Below are 19,556 nucleotides of genomic sequence, written 5' to 3' on the forward strand. Positions count from 1 at the left end.
GATAATCATTTTACAGTCTACAATACCACCTATTTTAATGTTGCCTATTCATCAAATCATTGATAAAGATAACAAACAACAATGGACCCAGCACTGATCCCTGAAACATATCAATAGTGACAGACCTTCAGTCTGCAAAACAACCTTCCACCATCACCCTCTGCTTTCCTACCAGAAAGTCAATTCTGTATCCAGTAAGCTAGCTCACCCTTGATGCCATGTGATCTCATCTTCCAGAGCAGCCTTCCACACAAAAAATTATCAAAGACTGTGTCGGAAGGAACTGCAATGCTAGTTTTCCTTCTGTTAAGTGAATTAAAAATATGGAGAGCGTGCCGAACAATTCCAAATGTGCCTTTCCGCTGATTGAAATCGTTCATCTGTAGCTGCATTCATAAAATTTCCAAATGCCCTTTCCCCTTTTGGCTGGCAGGATGGTTTAGCTGGTCATTTATGGCAAGTAATTTCTACAGATAAATCTTTTCCCATGATTTAATAAAATATCCATTTTGAAACGTATTTGAAATTAGATATGTTGAAATTTTACTATCTATATAATTTTCTATTATTAGTCAATTTTAATTTTGGTGATGCTCTCTCACCTTTTATTGATTCTTTATCAATAACATTTTTAGTTCTGTGTCTCTTTTCAATATTATGTCACTGCATGATGTGTGATCACTAATTATTAAACCTCCTAATTTTATTGTAGGTCTTTTTGCTTGGCATTTTATCTGAAAAAACAATACATTTGATAGAACAGTTTATTTTGTTTTACTTCGCCTGCAGCTGTGTTTCATGCAAGGTGGGAAGAGGAAGTTATTGCTATGCTATCCTGACTAATAATAAATCATAATTTATCATCCTGAATGCCAGAAACTATCCTTTAGAAGCAGATGAATCGACATCTTTAGTTTAAATGTCACATATCCCAGTGGTTATCAGTGTAGAATAGCTTTTTCTACCTTGTGTAGACAATCTTTGCTAAAACTAAGAAGAATGCTCTTTGGTTCAAAAAACAGGTACATTGTCTTATCCTGGGCCTATACTATGCCGAAAGTCTGATTCTTTCAGTGGATATCGGTGAAAGACATCCAGCTTGTTTACTTCAACCACGGACATTCCATTCCATCCATCTGCTCACTACCACGCTCTACCCCCCCCTCAACTGCGTCACCCCCCATCCCAGCTGACCGCACGCACTGTCAACCGGGACAACCTCAGATCTCTCCAGCCTGCCCCCATCCCTCCACCCTCTCATAATGCCAACTTTGCCCTCCTCAACACCAGGTCGCTCAACAACAAAGCCCTTGCCCTCCATGAACTAATCTGGACTTCCTTCTGCTCACTGAGACCTGGCAACAACCCAATGTCTTCTTCTCCCTCAATCAAACACCCCCACCTGGATTTAATTACATTTCCATACCCCGCCCCTCCCGCCATGGAGGTGGCCTCGCTGTTATTTTCAACCAGAATTTTCAGATCACTGAACTCACCTTCCCCCCAGTAGCATCATTTGAATTCCTCGCCTTCAAAACCCTTTCCTCCATGACAGTCATCCTCATTTACCGGCCACCTAAACCAACCCCCTCCTTCCTATCTGACTTCACTGAACTCATCACAATTGCCTCATCCCTCTCCCCACGTCTGCTGCTACTTGGTGACTTAAATATTCACATGGACTCCCCCACCTGCAAGCTAGCATCTGAATTCACCTTTTTACTTGACAACTTCTCTCTCACTCAGCATGTCACCTTTCCCACCCATGACAAAGGTCACATCCTTGACCTGGTCTGCTCCACAAATCAACCGGTACTTGACCTCCATCCATGCCTCTTCCCCCTCTCTGATCATAAGCTTATACGGTTCACCATCCCTTCTCCGACACCTCGCCCCCGCTTCCTCCGAGAAATCACCTTCCGTAATCTAAAATCCATTGATCCTCTCCATCTCTCTGACCTCCTCTCCACCACTCTCCCCTTGGACTCAGCCCCCATCTCACCTGATGATCTCACAAACCATCTCAACTCCACCTTGTCTACCTCCCTTAACACTATGGCCCCCCCTCAAAACAAGAAGCGTAACTTTCAACACATCTTCGCCCTGGTACACACCTGCACTTCCTAAACTGAAATAGACTGGTCGCCGACTTGAACGACTCACAAATAAATCATCTCTCACAGTCCACTTTGAAGCTTACAAACTCCACCTCACTGATTACGAAGATGCCCTCATTCCTGCAAAATCTGCCTACCTCTCCTCCATATTCACCGATCCCTGCCTAAACCATAGAACCCTCTTCTCCATAGTGGGAAACCTCCTCAACCCTCGAGCCAACACTCTCCCTACCTCTAGTCCGGATCTCTGCAACTCATTCCTCCACTTTTTCGCTGATAAAATCAGCACCATCTATCAATCTTTATCCCCTGTACCTGACTCCCCAGCATCTACTCCACCACCTACCAAGGCCCCTCCTTTCAACATCTCCACTGACCTCCTTACCCCTCCTCCACACTGCTTCTTCTCCCAGTTTGACCTGGTCACCCCTATTGAAATCTCCAAACTCATCAGCTCTTCCAAACTCACTACCTGCTCCCTCGACCCTCTCCCCACTCCCCTGCTGAAGTCCTGCCTCCCCGTTCTCTGCCCCTACCTCACTAATCTCTTCAACTCCTCATTGTCCCAAGGAATTGCCTCCTCCGCTTTCAAAACTGCTGCTGTCACACCAATCTTAAAGAAACCTGGTCTTGATCCCCCCTCTCTCATTAACTACCGCCCAATCTCAAACCTCCCCTTTCTATCAAAAACCCTGGAGCGTATCATTGCGTCGCAACTTAATTCCCACCTCCTTGCGTATAACCTACTTGAACCCCTCCAATCAGGCTTTCGCCCCCTCCATAGCACAGAAACTGCTCTCCTCAAAGTCCTCAACGACCTCCTCACCTCTGCTGACACTGGTTCCCTCAACATCCTCATCCTCCTCGACTTAAGCGCAGCCTTCGATACAGTGAACCATAACATCCTGCTCACCAGACTCAAAGACCTCGGCATTGAAGGCTCTGCACTAAGCTGACTCCGTTCCTACCTTTCCAACAGATCCCACTTCATCCCTCTGCTACAGCCACAGTCACTCAAGGCGTTCCCCAAGGCTCCGTACTCGGCCCCTCCTCTTCATCATCTACATCCTCCCCCTTGGTCAGATACTCCGCCACTTCAACCTGGACTTCCACTGTTACGCCCGATGACACCCAAATCTACCTTCGGCACCAAATCCCCCCCCCCACCCCCCCCCCCCCCCCCCCCCCCCCCCCCCCCCCCCCCCCCCCCCATATCAACTCCTGTTTGTCAGCTACAAAACCCTGGATGCAACAAAACTTCCTCAAACTCAACAGCGATAAGACAGAATTCCTCCTCATAGGCTCCAAACCCACACTCAGCAAAATCAATAACCCCACTCTCACCATCGACGGCACCACTGTCTCCCCATCTCCCAAGGCCCGCAACCTTCTTCGATTCCACCCTCTCCCTTGAGCCTCACATCCGCCATGTCATTAAAACCTCCTTCTTTCATAGAAACATAGAAACATAGAAATTAGGTGCAGGAGTAGGCCATTCGGCCCTTCGAGCCTGCACCGCCATTCAATATGATCATGGCTGATCATCCAACTCAGTGTCCCGTACCTGCCTTCTCTCCATACCCTCTGATCCCCTTAGCCACAAGGGCCACATCTAACTCCCTCTTAAATATAGCCAATGAACTGGCCTCAACTACCCTCTGTGGCAGAGAGTTCCAAAGATTCACCACTCTCTGTGTGAAAAAAATTCTTCTCATCTCGGTTTTAAAGGATTTCCCCCTTATCCTTAAGCTGTGACCCCTTGTCCTGGACTTCCCTAACATCGGGAACAATCTTCATGCATCTAGCCTGTCCAACCCCTTAAGAATTTTGTAAGTTTCTATAAGATCCCCTCTCAATCTCCTAAATTCTAAAGAGTATAAACCAAGTCTATCCAGTCTTTCTTCATAAGACAGTCCTGACATCCCAGGAATCGGTCTGGTGAACCGTCTCTGCACTCCCTCTATGGCACTCCCTCTATGGCATTCTGCACTCCCTCTATTTCATCTCCGCAACATCGCCAAACTCAGACCCTCTCTCACACCTACCGCTGCTGAAAGACTCATCCACGCCTTCATCTCCTCCCGACTGGACTATTGCAACTCACTTCTCCTTGGCATCAGCTCCACCTACATCAACCGACTCCAACTGGTCCAGAACGCAGCCGCCCGACTCATCACCCACACCAAATCCTGGCATCACATCACTCCAGTCCTCAAACAACTTCACTGGCTTCCCATCTCCCACCGGATCACCTACAAAATCCTGATCCTCACCTACAAAGCCCTCCACCATCTGGCCCCCCCCATATCTCACTGACCTCCTCTCCCCCTACCAACCCTCACGGTCCCTCAGATCCACATCAACCGGTCTCCTCTCCATCCACAAGTCCAACCTCCGCAGTTTTGGGGACAGAGCCTTCTCCAGGGCAGCTCCCTGGCTCTGGAACTCCCTCCCCCAACTGATCCACAATTCCGTGTCCCTCACCATCTTCCAGTCCCGCCTCAAGACCCATCTCTTCACCTCTGCCTATCCTTAGCCCCACGTCCCCCTCCCTTTTCATCTGTGCATTAATTGCCTCATATTGTGTTTTGAATTGTATTCTGTCTTTACTTTGTGTACTAGTCATGTCTCTACTATTTATTTAATTCCCCTTACATGTTTTTCCTCTACCTGTTAAATTTTTGTAAGGTGTCCTTGAGAATCTTGAAAGGCGCCCATAAATAAAATGTATTATTATTATTATTATTATTATTATTATTATTATTATTATTATTATTATTATTATTATTTTCTTTTCCAAATATATTTGTAGATAGATAAAATAAAGCAGTGGGAAAGTGAGGCCTAATGTGGTCTGTGCCATCCTGCTGAACCATCAGTACCTACTGAACATTACAAAACCGAAGGAAGCCATTTGACCCATTGACTCCAAACAGAGCAATCCCATCAGTCCCATTCCCCCTTTACCTCCTGGAATCCATGCTTTCTCACTGCCTATCAAATCTTAAGTTTTTTGCCACTTTACAAATTACAGTGCAGTTTACAATGGCCAATTAACCAATCAGCACATCACCTGGATGGGGGAGGGAATTAATGAATTCTTGGGAAACACAGGATGAGCATGTAATCTCCACACAGACAGCACCGCGAGGACATTTTTGAATGAAAGTTACTGGATCTGTGAGACAGCAGCAGAAATTACTACAACTGTGTGTCATTCAGAAGAGTGTCTTGTAAAATTGCTACCCTTGGTAACCAGGGGTCTTAGGTCTCAGTCACAAGACCATTTTGTGAGCTGGAATACAGACCAAAATAGTCACTGGAGTAATGTACCCTTTATTTTTTGAAGCAAGTTAGATTGAAACTGATAATCATTTGAGGTCATTGATAATTATTAACCATTGGTCCAAGTTTATTAAGGGAAAATGTAATGATAAAATCCAGGACATATTACTAATGATACTATTTTACTGAGTTTAAAGATGATTTTTACGTTATTCCGTCTCTCTGTCCTTATTCCGTCTGATAGATTGAGATCTCCATTTTCAGAACTCATGCTTTATTGTTCAATTCCAAAATATTTAAGAGTAATGTTTTATTAAGAACTATTGCTTAGATGTAGTCCTCCCCTCCTTATGCATTTGTTTCCCGCATACCTTAAATATTCAGTAGCTACATTGGTGCTGAGTTTTGTTTCCAAACCTCCTGTGAAAGCCTACTTGTAAAACTCACTGTGATCACTCTTCCCCAAATACTTCCTTATTAAAACATGGTCAGAGCACCCGACAGTCAGGAGGCTGAGACTGGCAGTGCCATTGCCTCCTAAATACGACCAAGTACTGACTAAGACTTATTAAAACAGCCTGCATACAACAATAGCATTGATCCTTTCCTTACTGGGCTCAAAGCACAATCATCCTTGCTTTTTTAGTTAGTTATGAACTGTAATAACCAAAATATGTACCGTATTTCCCACCTGCGCACCTTTCAAGAGAGAGCTAGATAGGGCTCTTAAACATAGCGGAGTCAAGGGATATGGGGAGAAGGCAGGAACGGGATACTGATTGGGGATGATCAGCCATGATCACTTTGAATGGCGGTGCTGGTTTGAAGGGCCAAATGGCCTACTCCTGCACCTATTGTGTATTGTCTATTATAGAAGTACCCCCATTTTGAGTTGCTACATTTTGAAAATAGGTTGGCAGGACAGGATCAAGGGTTTGGTTTAGTCAGTAGAAAGGAAGATGTGAAACTCCTTCAAGGAGGCAATCTGGACCGGGGAGCCCCCATCTTCGCCTGTTCCACAATGCACTGTGTGGTTCAGGTCTGAGGGACAGGGACTTCCTGGTTCAGAGAGATCACATAACGGGGAGAGAGGGAGAGAGACAGAGAGAGCCCGGGAAGGAGCAGCTAGCCTTCCGCCCAGTAGCTACCTGCCAACAACCACCTCCACCGGTTGTGCCTGTGCCGAAGGACACTGTGGCTGGCTGGCGGGCGGGCGGGCCAGCAGAAGACGCTGAGTTCCCAGGTCAGATCGCTTGGCTGTGACACACAGGTCGGCTGCGTGCCCCGGCTGTAGTTCCCAGATCGGCTTGCTCATCCCAGGTCTGGTTGTTGCGCCCAGGTCGGCTCGCTTGTCCCAGATCTGGCTGCAGTTCCCAGGTCACCTGTGTGCCACGGGACTGGCTGCAGTTCCCAGGTCACCTGTGTGCCACGGGACTGGCTGTAGTGCCCAGGTCGGCTCGCTTGACCCAGGTCTGGCCGTAGTTCCTCGGTCGCCTGCGTGCCGCGAGACTGGCTGCAGTTCCCAGGTCTCGAAAATGAATTGAAAAAAAACATGCCTGCGGGCCGGATGAGTTCGGGTTACGGGCCGGATCCGCGCCGTAGGTTGCCGACCCCTGTGTTAGGCCTTATTGTGCCCCCCCCGCCCATGTTTTAAAAACAATTTGGCCCAAGTCTATCTTTCTTGGCTAACAATCTAACCTTCGGCCTCCAAGACGCAGGTACATTTTTGGGCCTTATTTTAGAGTAAAAAATAGCGTCTTCATTGCCGGAAAATACGGTATATTTCCCTTGCTGCATTCAACATAGTTGGATGATCAGCCATAATCATATTGAATGGCGGTGCAGGCTCGAAGGGCCGAATGGCCTACTCCTGCACCTATTGTTTATGTTTCTATAATCTTGATAAATTAATTGAAAATATATTCTAAGAAAAATAAATGTTATATAAATAAAAATAGACAGATGCCTCCCATGGTGCTTGTATGTCAGTTAATAATGTTATAAAACCTTTATTATCACCCAGTATTACTAAAAGTTTTGAAGTTTGATTTTCTGAGTTATTTTCATAGTAGGCCATAATGTTCTCCAGTTGAAACCACTTAATAAAGTGTTTTTATTTGGTAATTTTAGTTTGAAAATTATATTTAGTGTCTCCACACCTTCTTAAACTAAGTAATAACAACATTGATGGAGACCATTTAGATAATCAGTTCAATGGAGCATTCCCATTAGCCCCATTGAACCTCTCCTTATTTTTATGCATACCTGCAACTTATTTTTTCTCACACATGCTCATCAACCTCCCTTTGATACTTGTTGGCATTAACAGGCCCAAAGTGATCTTTTACAGTGGACAATTAACCCATTTTCAAGTTTTTGGGTTGTGGGAGGAAACCAGGGCAACCAAATAAATTACTTAAGGGATCATAGACAGAATGCACAAACTCTGCACATAAACCAAGTCAAGGTCAACCTGTGCACCTGGTACCGTGAGGTGAGAACTATTATACCATTCTGCCACCTCCAATTCACGCACCAGTATGCTTTGGAATGTGGGAGGAAATCAGAGCATCTGAAGGAAATCCACATGGACATGTGGACAATATCCCCAGCACATCATATACTAACAATAAGTGAATGAAACATATTTTTTTAGTTATTATCTTTTGGTATTGGATTGTGTAATCAATTGTTTAGCATTTATTAGCCATGGTTCTTTGTAATTAAATTCGTGCCTCTACAGCTGTTCAACCATTATTGAAGATGTAACAACATTGCTGATAGACGGTACCATTTATCATGTGTTCTTTACTGTAGATGATTCAGCGGGAAGCAGAAGTGAAGAACAAAGTGATTTCAGTGGCATTGACAGATTCTGTCCATAATGTTTGGCACCAAGAAGCTGGAAAATCTGTACTGGATTGGATGCAGGAGGTAAGAATTTTTCTTCTAAGACTCAACCAATTCCGCAACACAGTTTTCATCCAGAAAAGAATGGAGAGGAAAACTTAAAAGACATACTCTGATCAGTATATAAGCCAGGAAAATATATCAAAAACTACAGTAATAAAAATACTAATATGCAAGGCCAGTTTGAGATTAAAAAGGTGTTGGGGATCTTGAAGAGATACATCCCCAAAGATCTTAGCATCTTTTCTAGCCATAGGCAAGGTCCCGTAGGACTAGAGAGAAGCTAATGTTGTTCTCTTATTTAAGAAGAGAAGTAGAGAGAATCCAGGAAATTATAGGCCAGTGAGCCTCTCATCAGTGGTAGGGAAGCTTTTGGAGAGGACATTTACGTCCCTACCCCCCCCCCCCCCCCCCCCCCCCCCCCCCCCCCCCCCGCGGCCAACAACATGGAGTGGTGCGGCCCCTCCTGGAGACCTGCCCGGAGCTTCAAGACTTACCATTGCGGAGCCTGGGATCTTTTGCTGGAGATCGTCTGTGTTGGAGCTCCGACAGCGGGGCCTGTGAACTTTAACACCGTGAAGCAGCGGTCTCCGGTAAGAAGTGGCCGACTCGGGAGCTCCATGCCACGGCGTGTGCCAATCCGTCCCGACTCCGGAGTTTTGATCATCCCGACGAGAGGGCTTGAACAGCGAACCGCAGCAACGGCACCGTTCAAAGGCCCCGACCACAGGCGAACAAAGGAGGAAGATGACTGAACTTTATTCCCGTCCATCACAGTGAGGAATGTGGATTCCACTGTGGTGGATGTTTATGATAAACTTTATTTTATGTGCTGTGTGTATTGTTGTGTTTTACTTAGTATGGCTGTATGGTAACTCAAATGTCACTGTACCTTAATTAGTACATGTGACAATTAAATTGAATCTTGAATCTTGAAAGCACAGACGTCCAGACTTAACAGTTTCTATAAGACTTCAGAACCAATAACTTTTTTCGCAACCCATTCCTTAAAATGCTCCCACATTCTTTTATTCTTAACTCTACCTCATTTTAATTGCCCCGCTATTGTACTTTAACTTTGTTTTTTGCACTACTTCAAATTGCATTAAAATCTTGCATCATTCTCTGTTGTGCATTCATCATTGTTTTTATTATAGTATTTATTATTACTGTATGTATACGGTTTACTCTGTGTGCTTCACGTGAACAAGTAACTTCATTGTACCCTGGTGTTTATGAAAATAAATTAATCTGAATATGAATCTGAGCTGTTTGATGGGAGTATTATCTTTAAAATTGATGACATTTGGCGAGAGGAATGGAGACTCACGAATGATGAAACTTGGGAATGGGATCTCGAGGGACCAAGGAAAGAGAAGAGCACAACAGGAAGTCAAAGATACTGAGAATTCGCAGATTGTAACGATGGTGAGGAGATGAATCATTAGGTGAAGGCGCCTTCATTATTTGCAGAGTTGGGAACAGCAGCAGCAAAATGAAAAGAAGCAAAGAAGGAGGAGTAGCCAGTAAAGCAAAGGAACAAAAAGAGAAAGGGGGGGGGAAAAAGGTTTTTGAACTTTCAAAATTTGGGATCCTTCATTGCATATGACAAACAAACTGGAGACATATATAATATGAAATGGAAACAGTTAAATACCAGAAAAGGAGGAAAAGGCACCTCCGGTGGATGAGGCAATATCACTTTCTGTAGCCTCCTTCGTTCCAATATGTCCGCGTTAATAAAAACCAGGCCGTGTAGTAACCAATTAGTATACTTTCTACAGTACACCAACAGAAGTTCGATAAAGTATCGGTGACAATCAGAAATAGAACAGACATCATATCCTGCAGACATACTGCAATGCGAGTTGCAATGCTTGTGAATGTAAAACATCGTATTAACTGTGTCACTGAATTCATCTTGCATTATATGTGATCAATTGATATATGTATATTTTATTCATTTAGTCAAGGTGGTGAGAGTTATTTGATTAGATCAGTCCGCAACACCACCTACTGGCCAGGTTACATAGCTCCATAATTATAGGGATCTTTTTACTTATAACATTTTCATTCCAAATGCCTACAAATAATGTTTCATTGTTAAACGCCAATTTTAAATGTGTGCAAACAGGGAGTATGGACACACACAAGAATCTTAATAGTAAGTACACAGATTTAGTTTTATACACAGATTTTATTCACTGAATCAGTAAAATAGGTATTTTCACCATATGCACATGAAGGAAAACCTTATTCTTGCTATGCAAATGAAGACTTCCATTTGATAGCAGTCAAATACTGTTTTAGGTAGAGAAAGAACAGATGTGAACCCATGACAAATTGAAATAAAAACACCAGTGCACGCTGGTGTTTGGATTGCACAGAATTTGTAAGGGATCTTCCGCAGTGATGTATTAGCAGTAGATTGGATTGTGTGGTTACTCGGAACACTGATTTTACCTCTGGGATCTGGTGTCAAATCCATCCCAGACAAAAGGAATTAAAGTCTATCCTCTCTCGTAGCCTTAAAGATTCCAAGCAAAATATACTTGAACAATCTCAATCTAGTTCCCAGTTGATGTACGTCCATGGCATTAAACAGTGCTCACAATTCACATGGCATCAAAAAATACAGGGAATATTCTGATGGAACTGTGAGTAACCAGATCTCGTTCAAGAATAGGAAGCACCTATTAAGATCGGCAGTAAATTTTATGAACATTATAAACTCAAGAATGTACTGCAGGCAACATGGAATTGTTTTCATGATGCATCTTTAACTGTTTTAATATGTTAAGGGTGGAGAAATACTTTAATGTCAAATCCTATAAAATCTTATTAAACATTTTTCGTTCATACAATAAGGCTTAAGATCAAAATTCCTTAGATAACTAAGTGCTTGAATTTTTTTAAATTGCAATTCATTAATTCGAATAATATCAGTGCTACAAGTCTATTTTGAAGGTATGTTTCAACCATACATATATTAAATTACAACACTTAAACATAAAATCTTTACATAGTTTCCTTCTACATAAGAACATTTCACCTGCATTGATTTAACTTCTCTGCTTCATAATTTTGAAATATTTATTTCCTGCCAAAAGGAATATCAATTGTATTAATCATTCACCATAACTTTACTTCTCAAACCTTGAAACCAGTCCAGTTAACCCACTTTGTATTTTCCCAAATATCTCTGAAGCCATTCTATTTATTATTGATTCAAACTCTTGCACTATCGTAAATGTTCCAGGTTCATGCAGAGATTGCTTACCAACAATCTTGTTACCTTTAATATACTGTTCCTTTGATTTTCCCGTTGTATGTTCTGTGTTATGGTAATAATAACATTACTGCCTGCGGTTTTATGTCTGCTCATGCAGCTGTGTACCCATCTGTTTACAAATGAATTTCATCTCCAGATGTTCATCCTTTCCAAACGAACGTAACATTATTTATATATTGTTCATATATATATATATATATACACACACAGACACACACACACACACATATATATATACACACACACACACACACACACACACACACACACACACACATAACCATATATATGAGCACATTATTTTTATTTTCCTTTATGCTTTTTTCCCCCCTTCTCCTCCTAACCCCTTCCATTGTCAACATGCTCCCTTTCATTTCCATCCTGTTAGGAACCTCTAAATTCCTTGACCTTCCTATTCTCCTGCTGCTATTCCAGACTTGTCATCCCTTCAGATAAGATGATAGCTTCCCTCTGTGCCTCTGCTGGGTGCATTGTTGCTACTATTGTACATGGAACAATCCAAATTCCCACATGTTACCCACTTGCTGATTCTCCATAAAGTACACAGGCCAATGGAAAATCTTGCCCATCTCTTCCCAGGAAAACAGACCACTACCATTGCTGATCGTGTGGATCACCAATCAATCGATCTCTTCACAAATCCTTCCTTTGCAATGTCAGTGCAGCTGTTATCACCGAATTATACCTTGTCCAATTCCTCTAGCACCTTCTTTCTGTTTCTTCGTAGCCTGCTGTTGTCCTCCTCACAATTAACTGCCCATCCTTGTCAACAGTAAATCTAGCAACCATATGTTACATGAAAGGTAAAGGCTTAAAGTCTTAAATGTTGTTTCCTTTAAGATCTCATAAAAGTCAATCAAATCTTCTTAATTCCAGGAAATACAAAACTTGTTTTTGTAATCTGTTTTATAATTTAAACCTTGGAGCTCAGGTATCATTTGATATAAACCTACCCATATATGTGCTGATTATACAATATGGCCAATAGGTGGCACCTTGGATACACAAGGATGCTGGAATCTTGAACAAAACACAAAGTACTGGTGGAACTCAGTGGGTCAGTCAGCATCTGTGGAGGGTGTAGACATGATCGGGACTCTTTTTCGGGCTGATTGGTGGGGGAGGGGGGGTGACAGAAGGTAGAAAGAGAGGTTGGATGGGACAGACCCAGGCAAGTGATAGGTCGATACAGGTGAGGGGCCTTTGATTGGCAGATGGTTGGAGTAGCTGACAAAGGCTAGAGATGAAAAGAAGACAAAAGGATATCCGATAAGGAGAGAAGAGTATGAAATGTAAAGAGTGGGATATAAGTGGAGGAGAACAGGATGTAGGGGAATGATGGGAGATAGAAGGGAAAAGAAGGAATCATCAATCTATGAAGAATATGAGGAATCCTTCAGATAAACCAAAACCCGCAAAGGCAAAAAACACACACGATATGAACAGGTATACTGGAGATCGCCCGCTGAGTAAAAGGCAAAAGCTATTAGGATGGGGTGAAATGTGACAAAGGTGAAGGGAATCCATAAAATGTGTCATCAAGGACTTGCCACATAAAAGCAATTTAGAGATGTTGAAGGATAAATTAATTTACAAGATACAAGATACAATTTAATTGTCATTTGGACCCCTTGAGGTCCAAACGAAATGCCGTTTCTGCAGCCATACATTACAACAAATAGACCCAAGACACAACATAATTTACATAAACATCCATCACATCGCTGTGATGGAAGGCCAAAAAAACTTATCTCTCCACTGCACTCTCCCCCCCCCCGATGTCAGAGTCAAAGTCAAAGCCCCCGGCTGGCGATGGCAATTGTCCCGCGGCCATTAAAGCCACGCCGGGTGGTGCGATGTCGCACACCGGGTCTTGGTGTTGGAGCCCCCGGCGTGCGCTCGCAGAGTCCCGCGGCCATTCCAAGCCGCACGGGGCGGTGATGTTAGGCCCCGCACCAGGAGCTCTTCAACCCCGCAACTCGGGCGGGAGAAGTCGCCGTTGCGAGAGCCCTGAAAAGCGGTCTCCCTCCAGGGACCCGCGGGGTCCCGGTGCCGCCGTCCACCAAACCTGCAGTTGAAGCCTCCGACTCTCCGGAGGTCGGGCCGCAGCAGCAGCAGCAGCAGCGCTCCTCCACCGCTCCACCCGCTCCGGACTCGGCCAGCCCCGCGACGGTGACGGTGAGTCGTCAGCAACAGAGTCCCCGGTCTCTTAATTACATTACTTAATTACATTTGACAGCAATATAAAATGGCATATTCTGAGAGAGTGTATTTGAACTCACTCAGAATTTTGCCTCTATCATGATTATTTTTCTTGAATAAAATTACTTCTAAATCCCCAAATCTGGAAGGATATGTTGCACATGGTATTGCATTAAATCTTCCAAATATACCTCAGTTTCACATAGCTTGATCAAAGCACTAATTAGTTGGAATACTATCTATTCAATTTTGACCTAAGAGGCTGGGAAGGTAAAGAAGTTCTCAGGAAGGGACAACACAGATGTACCAGAATAATATCGTCTGGAGAACAGGTTGCATATATTTGGCCTGTATTCACTTCGGGTTTTGAAGTTTGATAAATGATGCAATGAAAGTCCTTCAATTTCAGATGTATTTATTAGAGCTGGAAATATTTCCGAATAGAACTGCAACAACTTCTTCATGAAGGAGACTTGCAGCAGTGTTAGAAAATAATCTGCCAGCATATTGTCATAGTTTAGTTTAGAGATACAGAGTGGAAACAGGCCCTTCGGCCAACCGGGTCCACGCCAACCAGAGATCCCTGCACATTAACACTATCTTACACATACTAGGGACAATTTACACATACACCAAGCCAATTAACCTACAAACCTGTATACCATAGGCTCAAGATATAGGTAAAAATAGGCTATTGTGTAATTTTTTAATGTAATTATTGTTGAATTAAGTAAGGTCCTTGGGTGTACTTCAAAATAGGTTGATCACAAATATAAAGTTAACCAATTATTCCAGTTCATTGTGATTAATGCATCATTTATCAAACTTCAAAACCCGAAGTGAATACAGGCCAAATATATGCAATTTGTTCTCCAGACGACATTATTCTGGTAAATCCGTATTGATTAAACAGAATTTGGAATATTAATTAGCCATCCTCATACTGAGAGAATACTTTTTGCAAATTATGTGAGCACTTTTTTTAGAAGAATTGTGCCCCTTGTGCTTGCCAGGAGCCATGTTCAGGCAAAAACAATATTGTGTCAACAATGAGTCTTCTCTAGATTCCCACCTGGTGAAGGGATTCAACATCCAAAATCAAACCATTGAAGAATTCCGGGTATATTGCTGTTTTATCAGGTAGGACCTCGGCTATTATTGAGATTTATTTTCAGTCAAATGGTTACAAATTCACATTCCGGTTACTTCTGACAATATCCTTATACTTAAATAAAGAGATTACACTGAATGGAACATTAAAGGAGGAAGAAAATATCAAGACAGGTGACCAGCACATTAACTCTGAAAATCTACAAATTAAGTAATTATAAGGACTTCTTATTTAGTGAGTACAAATCAGGCAGAGAGATATATTGTAATCCAGAAAAAGGGTTTTCCAAATTTAGATTTTTCACCAATGTTAAAAATGTATTGATCTATTCAGAGACCTTTCTCATTATTGACTTCTTTGTTATTTGGAAGCAGGAGTAAACTGCCTTCTTTTTGCAAAATTCTTAAGGTTGTTGCATTAAAAAGAAGGTGTGAATAAACATCACGAGTATATTGTCCATGATTTCTATAATTTGGTTCTTCCCTTACATATAAATGGGAAATCCAAATTTGGCATAAACACCTGAAGTAAATTTACTGCTGAGAACTATTAAAAGGGAACTATTATGAATAACTATGTTTACGTGATCTATTGGAAATAGGAAACATATTTTCTTTTTGAGAGCTGACTAAATGGAAAATGAACACTTTTCTGGTAGATCATACATTCCAAGTGAAAAGTTCTAATTTGAGGTTGCTTATGTTTCTATCTGTCCTCTCAGAAATAAAGTAAAGTTGAGTTTATTGATAAATGCACAAGTACAGTGAGATACACTTACAATGAAAATCTTACTGGCAGCAACATCACAGGTACATAGGCATCAGGACTGCACAAGCTAGATGTAGGAAAAAATGTTTCCAGTGTTGGGGGAGTCCAGAACTAGGGGCCACAGTCTAAGATTATAGGGGAGGCTATTTAAAACTGAGATGAGAAAAAACCTTTTCATCCAGTTGTGAATTTGTGGGAATTCTCTGCCACAGAAGGCAGTGGAGGCCAATTCACTGGATGAATTTAAAAGAGAGTTAGATAGAGCTCTTGGGGCTAGGGGTATGGGGAGAAGGCAGACACGGGTTATTGATTTAGATGATCAGCCATGACTCAAAGGACCGAATGGCCTCCTCCTGCACCTATTTTCTATGTTTCTATCACCCAAAAACATAAATTATACTTAAATTACATAAATTCTTCAAGACGGTGAAAATAAAATTCTGCAAAAATCAAGATATTCATGCAAAACACAATTAGAAAGCAAGTCCATGGTTGTGGAACAGGTGGTCTGTTGTGTTCTATTACTGGGGTAGGATTATCGTTGTAGGAAAGTAGCTGTTTTTGAACCTGCTGATGTGGGACCTCAGGCTTCCATACATCAGGTTCTATTCCAGATTTTTTGGAAGGTAACAAATGTAAAGGGCCTGTTGTGTTCAGCACGGACTAGAAGGGTCGAGATGGCCTGTTTCCGTGCTGTAATTGTTATATGGTTATATGGTCCCACTTGGGCGACCTAATCCATGAGTTCTGGCGAGTTTGCCTTCGACTCATACTTGCAGCATGGTCGACACGAGGTCGTAGGAGGTCTTTGTAACTCTCCTTCAAGCTCGAGACTTGTTCTCCGCGTACACGAGAGCTCAGCAAGGTGGCGCCGATTTTTACAACATGTTAAAAAATGCCCGCGAGTAAAAAAAATCGCCATGGAAAAAATCGATACTTTTTTACTCGTAGGTTTAGTCGTAGTAAGTCGTAGTAGGTCGGCATGTTAGTTGTAGGTAATTGAGGGTAGTTAAAAGTAGTCGTAGATAGTCTTCATCATAGTCGAAGGGAGGTTGAAGGAGATCGTCTTCACTCTCCGCTATTCGGTGTCCAATTTTCCCGAAGTTAGTCATAGCTAGTCGTAGCTAGTCAAAGCTAGTCTTCAACATAGTCGAAGGAGGTCTTCAACATGTCATTGTTTCAAACTCTTCTAAACTTGCCAATTAGGTCGCCCAAGTGGGACAGCCCCTTAACACAGCTATTTGAGATAAAAGAGTGTTGACGGAAGGGAGGATATAAGAAAACATAGACCAGTTTATCTGACTGAGGAAAATGCTTTAGTCATTTAGAAAGGGATTTAGTTTGATTGGATAGAGTCACCATGATTTTATGAAATGATTGTAATTGGTAAATCTGCTCGGATTGTAGGATTGCTAAGGAGAGCCAACGGATGTTATATATCCATATTTTTTAAAGTTATTAGGTAAGGTCATTGATTAACACAGTGTTGTGAATAATATATTCATGTAGACTGAAGGCCAGAAAGGAATAGGAATAAAGAAGACATTTTCAGGTTAACGAGTAATAATACTGGATTTCCCTAAGACTCGATGAGGTCCCCCATTAATTCCCTATGTTAATATCCTAAATACAAAGAGGAAAGTGTACTGTTTTCATATTTATTGATCATGTAAAGATAGGAAAATGTGCTTTAAGAAATAGGCAGAATCTACAATAGCATGCGGAGGGACTAAATGTGCAAAGGTTAGATCGCATGGGATCCAAGGAGAGATAGCTAAATGGATAGCAAATTGGCTCCATGGAAGGAAACAGATAGTGGTGGTGGAAGGTTGCTTCTTGGACTGGAGGCGTGTGACTAGTGGTGTGCCTCATGGTTCAGTGCTGGGCCCTTTACTATTTGTCATCTACATCAATGATTTGAATGAGAACATACAGGGCAAGATTAGCAAGTTTGCTGATGAAACAAAAGTGAGTGGTTTTGCCGATAGTGAAGATGGTTGTGAAAGATTGCAGCAGGATCTAGATCTATTGACCAGGTGGGCGGGAGAATGGTTGATGCAATTTAATACAGAGAAGTATGAGGTGTTGCATTTTGGGATGACGAACAAGGTGAGGACCTACATAGTAAATAGTAGGCCTCTGGATAGTGTTTTCGAGCAGAGGGATCTAGGAGTACAAGTGCATGGGTCCTTGAAGGTGGAGTCGCAGGTAAATAAGGCTTTTGGCACTTCGGCCATCACCAATCAGAGTATTGAGTATGGAAGTTGGGAGGTCATGTTGCAGTTGTATAAGACGTTGGTGAGCGCATTTAGAATTTTGTGTTTAGTTTTGGGCACCATGTTATAGGAAATATATTGTCAAGCTTGAAAGGGTTCAGAAAAGATTTACGAGGATGTTGAGAGGACATAAGTTCAAGGTGAAGGAGAAAAGATTTAATAGGAATCCGAGAGGTAACATTTTCACACAAAGGGTGGTGGGTGTATGGAACAAGCTGCCAGAGGAGGTAGTTGAGGCTGGGACTATCCCATCGTTTAAGAAACAATTAGACAGGTACATGGATTGGACAGGTTTTGAGGGCTATGGACAAGGAGCAGGCAAGTGGGACAAGTGTAGCTGGTACATTGTTGACCGGTGTGGGCAAGTTAGGCCGAAGGGCCTGTTTCCACACTGTATCACTATGACTCTATGACAAAGGAAGTATAGTGTTGGAAAATATTTGGTAATTCACTTTGATGGAAAGAACAGAAATAACAACTACAATTTTAGATGATAGGAAACTAATAAATGCTTATGAACAGTCGTCTTTAACAAGCTCATATATGGAGTCATGTGGTTCACATTTGGTCTTTAGAAGAAAATATACTTGTATTGGAATTACCACAGTGCAGACCAACGAGATTGTGGGAGTAGTCTAATGAGGAGAGAATGGTTTCAGTTGATTATTTGCCAATTAAAATGGCATGGTGACCGTGCCATTATAATTGGCAAATAATTAACTGAAATCTTTCCTCAATAAACAATAGACAATAGGTGCAGGAGTAGGCCATTCGGCCCATCAAGCCAGTACCGCCATTCACAGTGACCAAGGTGGATCCCGTTCCTGCCTTTTCCCCATATCCCTTGTTCCGATATCTTTATCTAACTCTCTCTTGAAAGCATTCAGATAATCGGCCTCCACTGCCTTCTGAGGCAGGGAATTCCACAGATTCACAACTCTGGGTGAAAACATATTTCCTCATCTCCGTTATAAATGGCCTACTCTTATTCTTAAACTGTGACCCCTGGTTCTGGACTCCCCCAACATTGAGAACATGTTTCCTGCCTCTAGCGTGTGCAATCTCTTAATAATCTTATATGTTTCAATAAGATCCCCTCTCATCCTAAATTCCAGTGTATACAAGCCCAGTCACTCCATTCTTTCAACATATGACAGTGCCGCCAACCTCGTGAACCTATGCTACACTCCCTGAATAGCAAGAATGTCCTTCCCTAAATTTGGAGACCAAAACTGCACACAATGTGGTCTCACCAGGGCCCTGTACAACTGCAGAAGGACCTGTTTGCTCCAATACTCCACTGCTCTTGTTATGAAGGCCAACATGCTTGTGGCAGATTAGGAAAAGGGGAGATGCAACGAGACCTGGGTGTCATGGTACACCAGTCATTGAAAGTAGGCATGCAGGTGCAGCAGGCAGTGAAGAAAGCGAATGGTATGTTAGCATTCATAGCAAAAGGATTTGAGTATAGGAGCAGGGAGGTTCTACTGCAGTTGTACAGGGTCTTGGTGAGACCACACCTGGAGTATTGCGTACAGTTTTGGTCTCCTAATCTGAGGAAAGACATTCTTGCC

At 42.5% G+C, this 19,556-nt stretch overlaps 1 protein-coding gene across 2 annotated transcripts in view; it reads left to right on the forward strand.

Annotated features, from left to right (window-relative positions):
• Nucleotides 1-19,556, forward strand: part of fam172a (family with sequence similarity 172 member A) — a 430,929-nt gene that overhangs the window by 276,568 nt on the left and 134,805 nt on the right. For both annotated transcript variants that reach the window (XM_055633335.1, XM_055633336.1), the window contains exon 9: nucleotides 8,220-8,336. In XM_055633335.1, coding sequence (XP_055489310.1) covers nucleotides 8,220-8,336 — 117 coding nt within the window. The remainder of the gene's footprint in view (nucleotides 1-8,219; nucleotides 8,337-19,556) is intronic.

The sequence above is a fragment of the Leucoraja erinacea genome, chromosome 3, assembly GCF_028641065.1.
Source record: "Leucoraja erinacea ecotype New England chromosome 3, Leri_hhj_1, whole genome shotgun sequence".
Taxonomy (NCBI): domain Eukaryota; kingdom Metazoa; phylum Chordata; class Chondrichthyes; order Rajiformes; family Rajidae; genus Leucoraja; species Leucoraja erinaceus.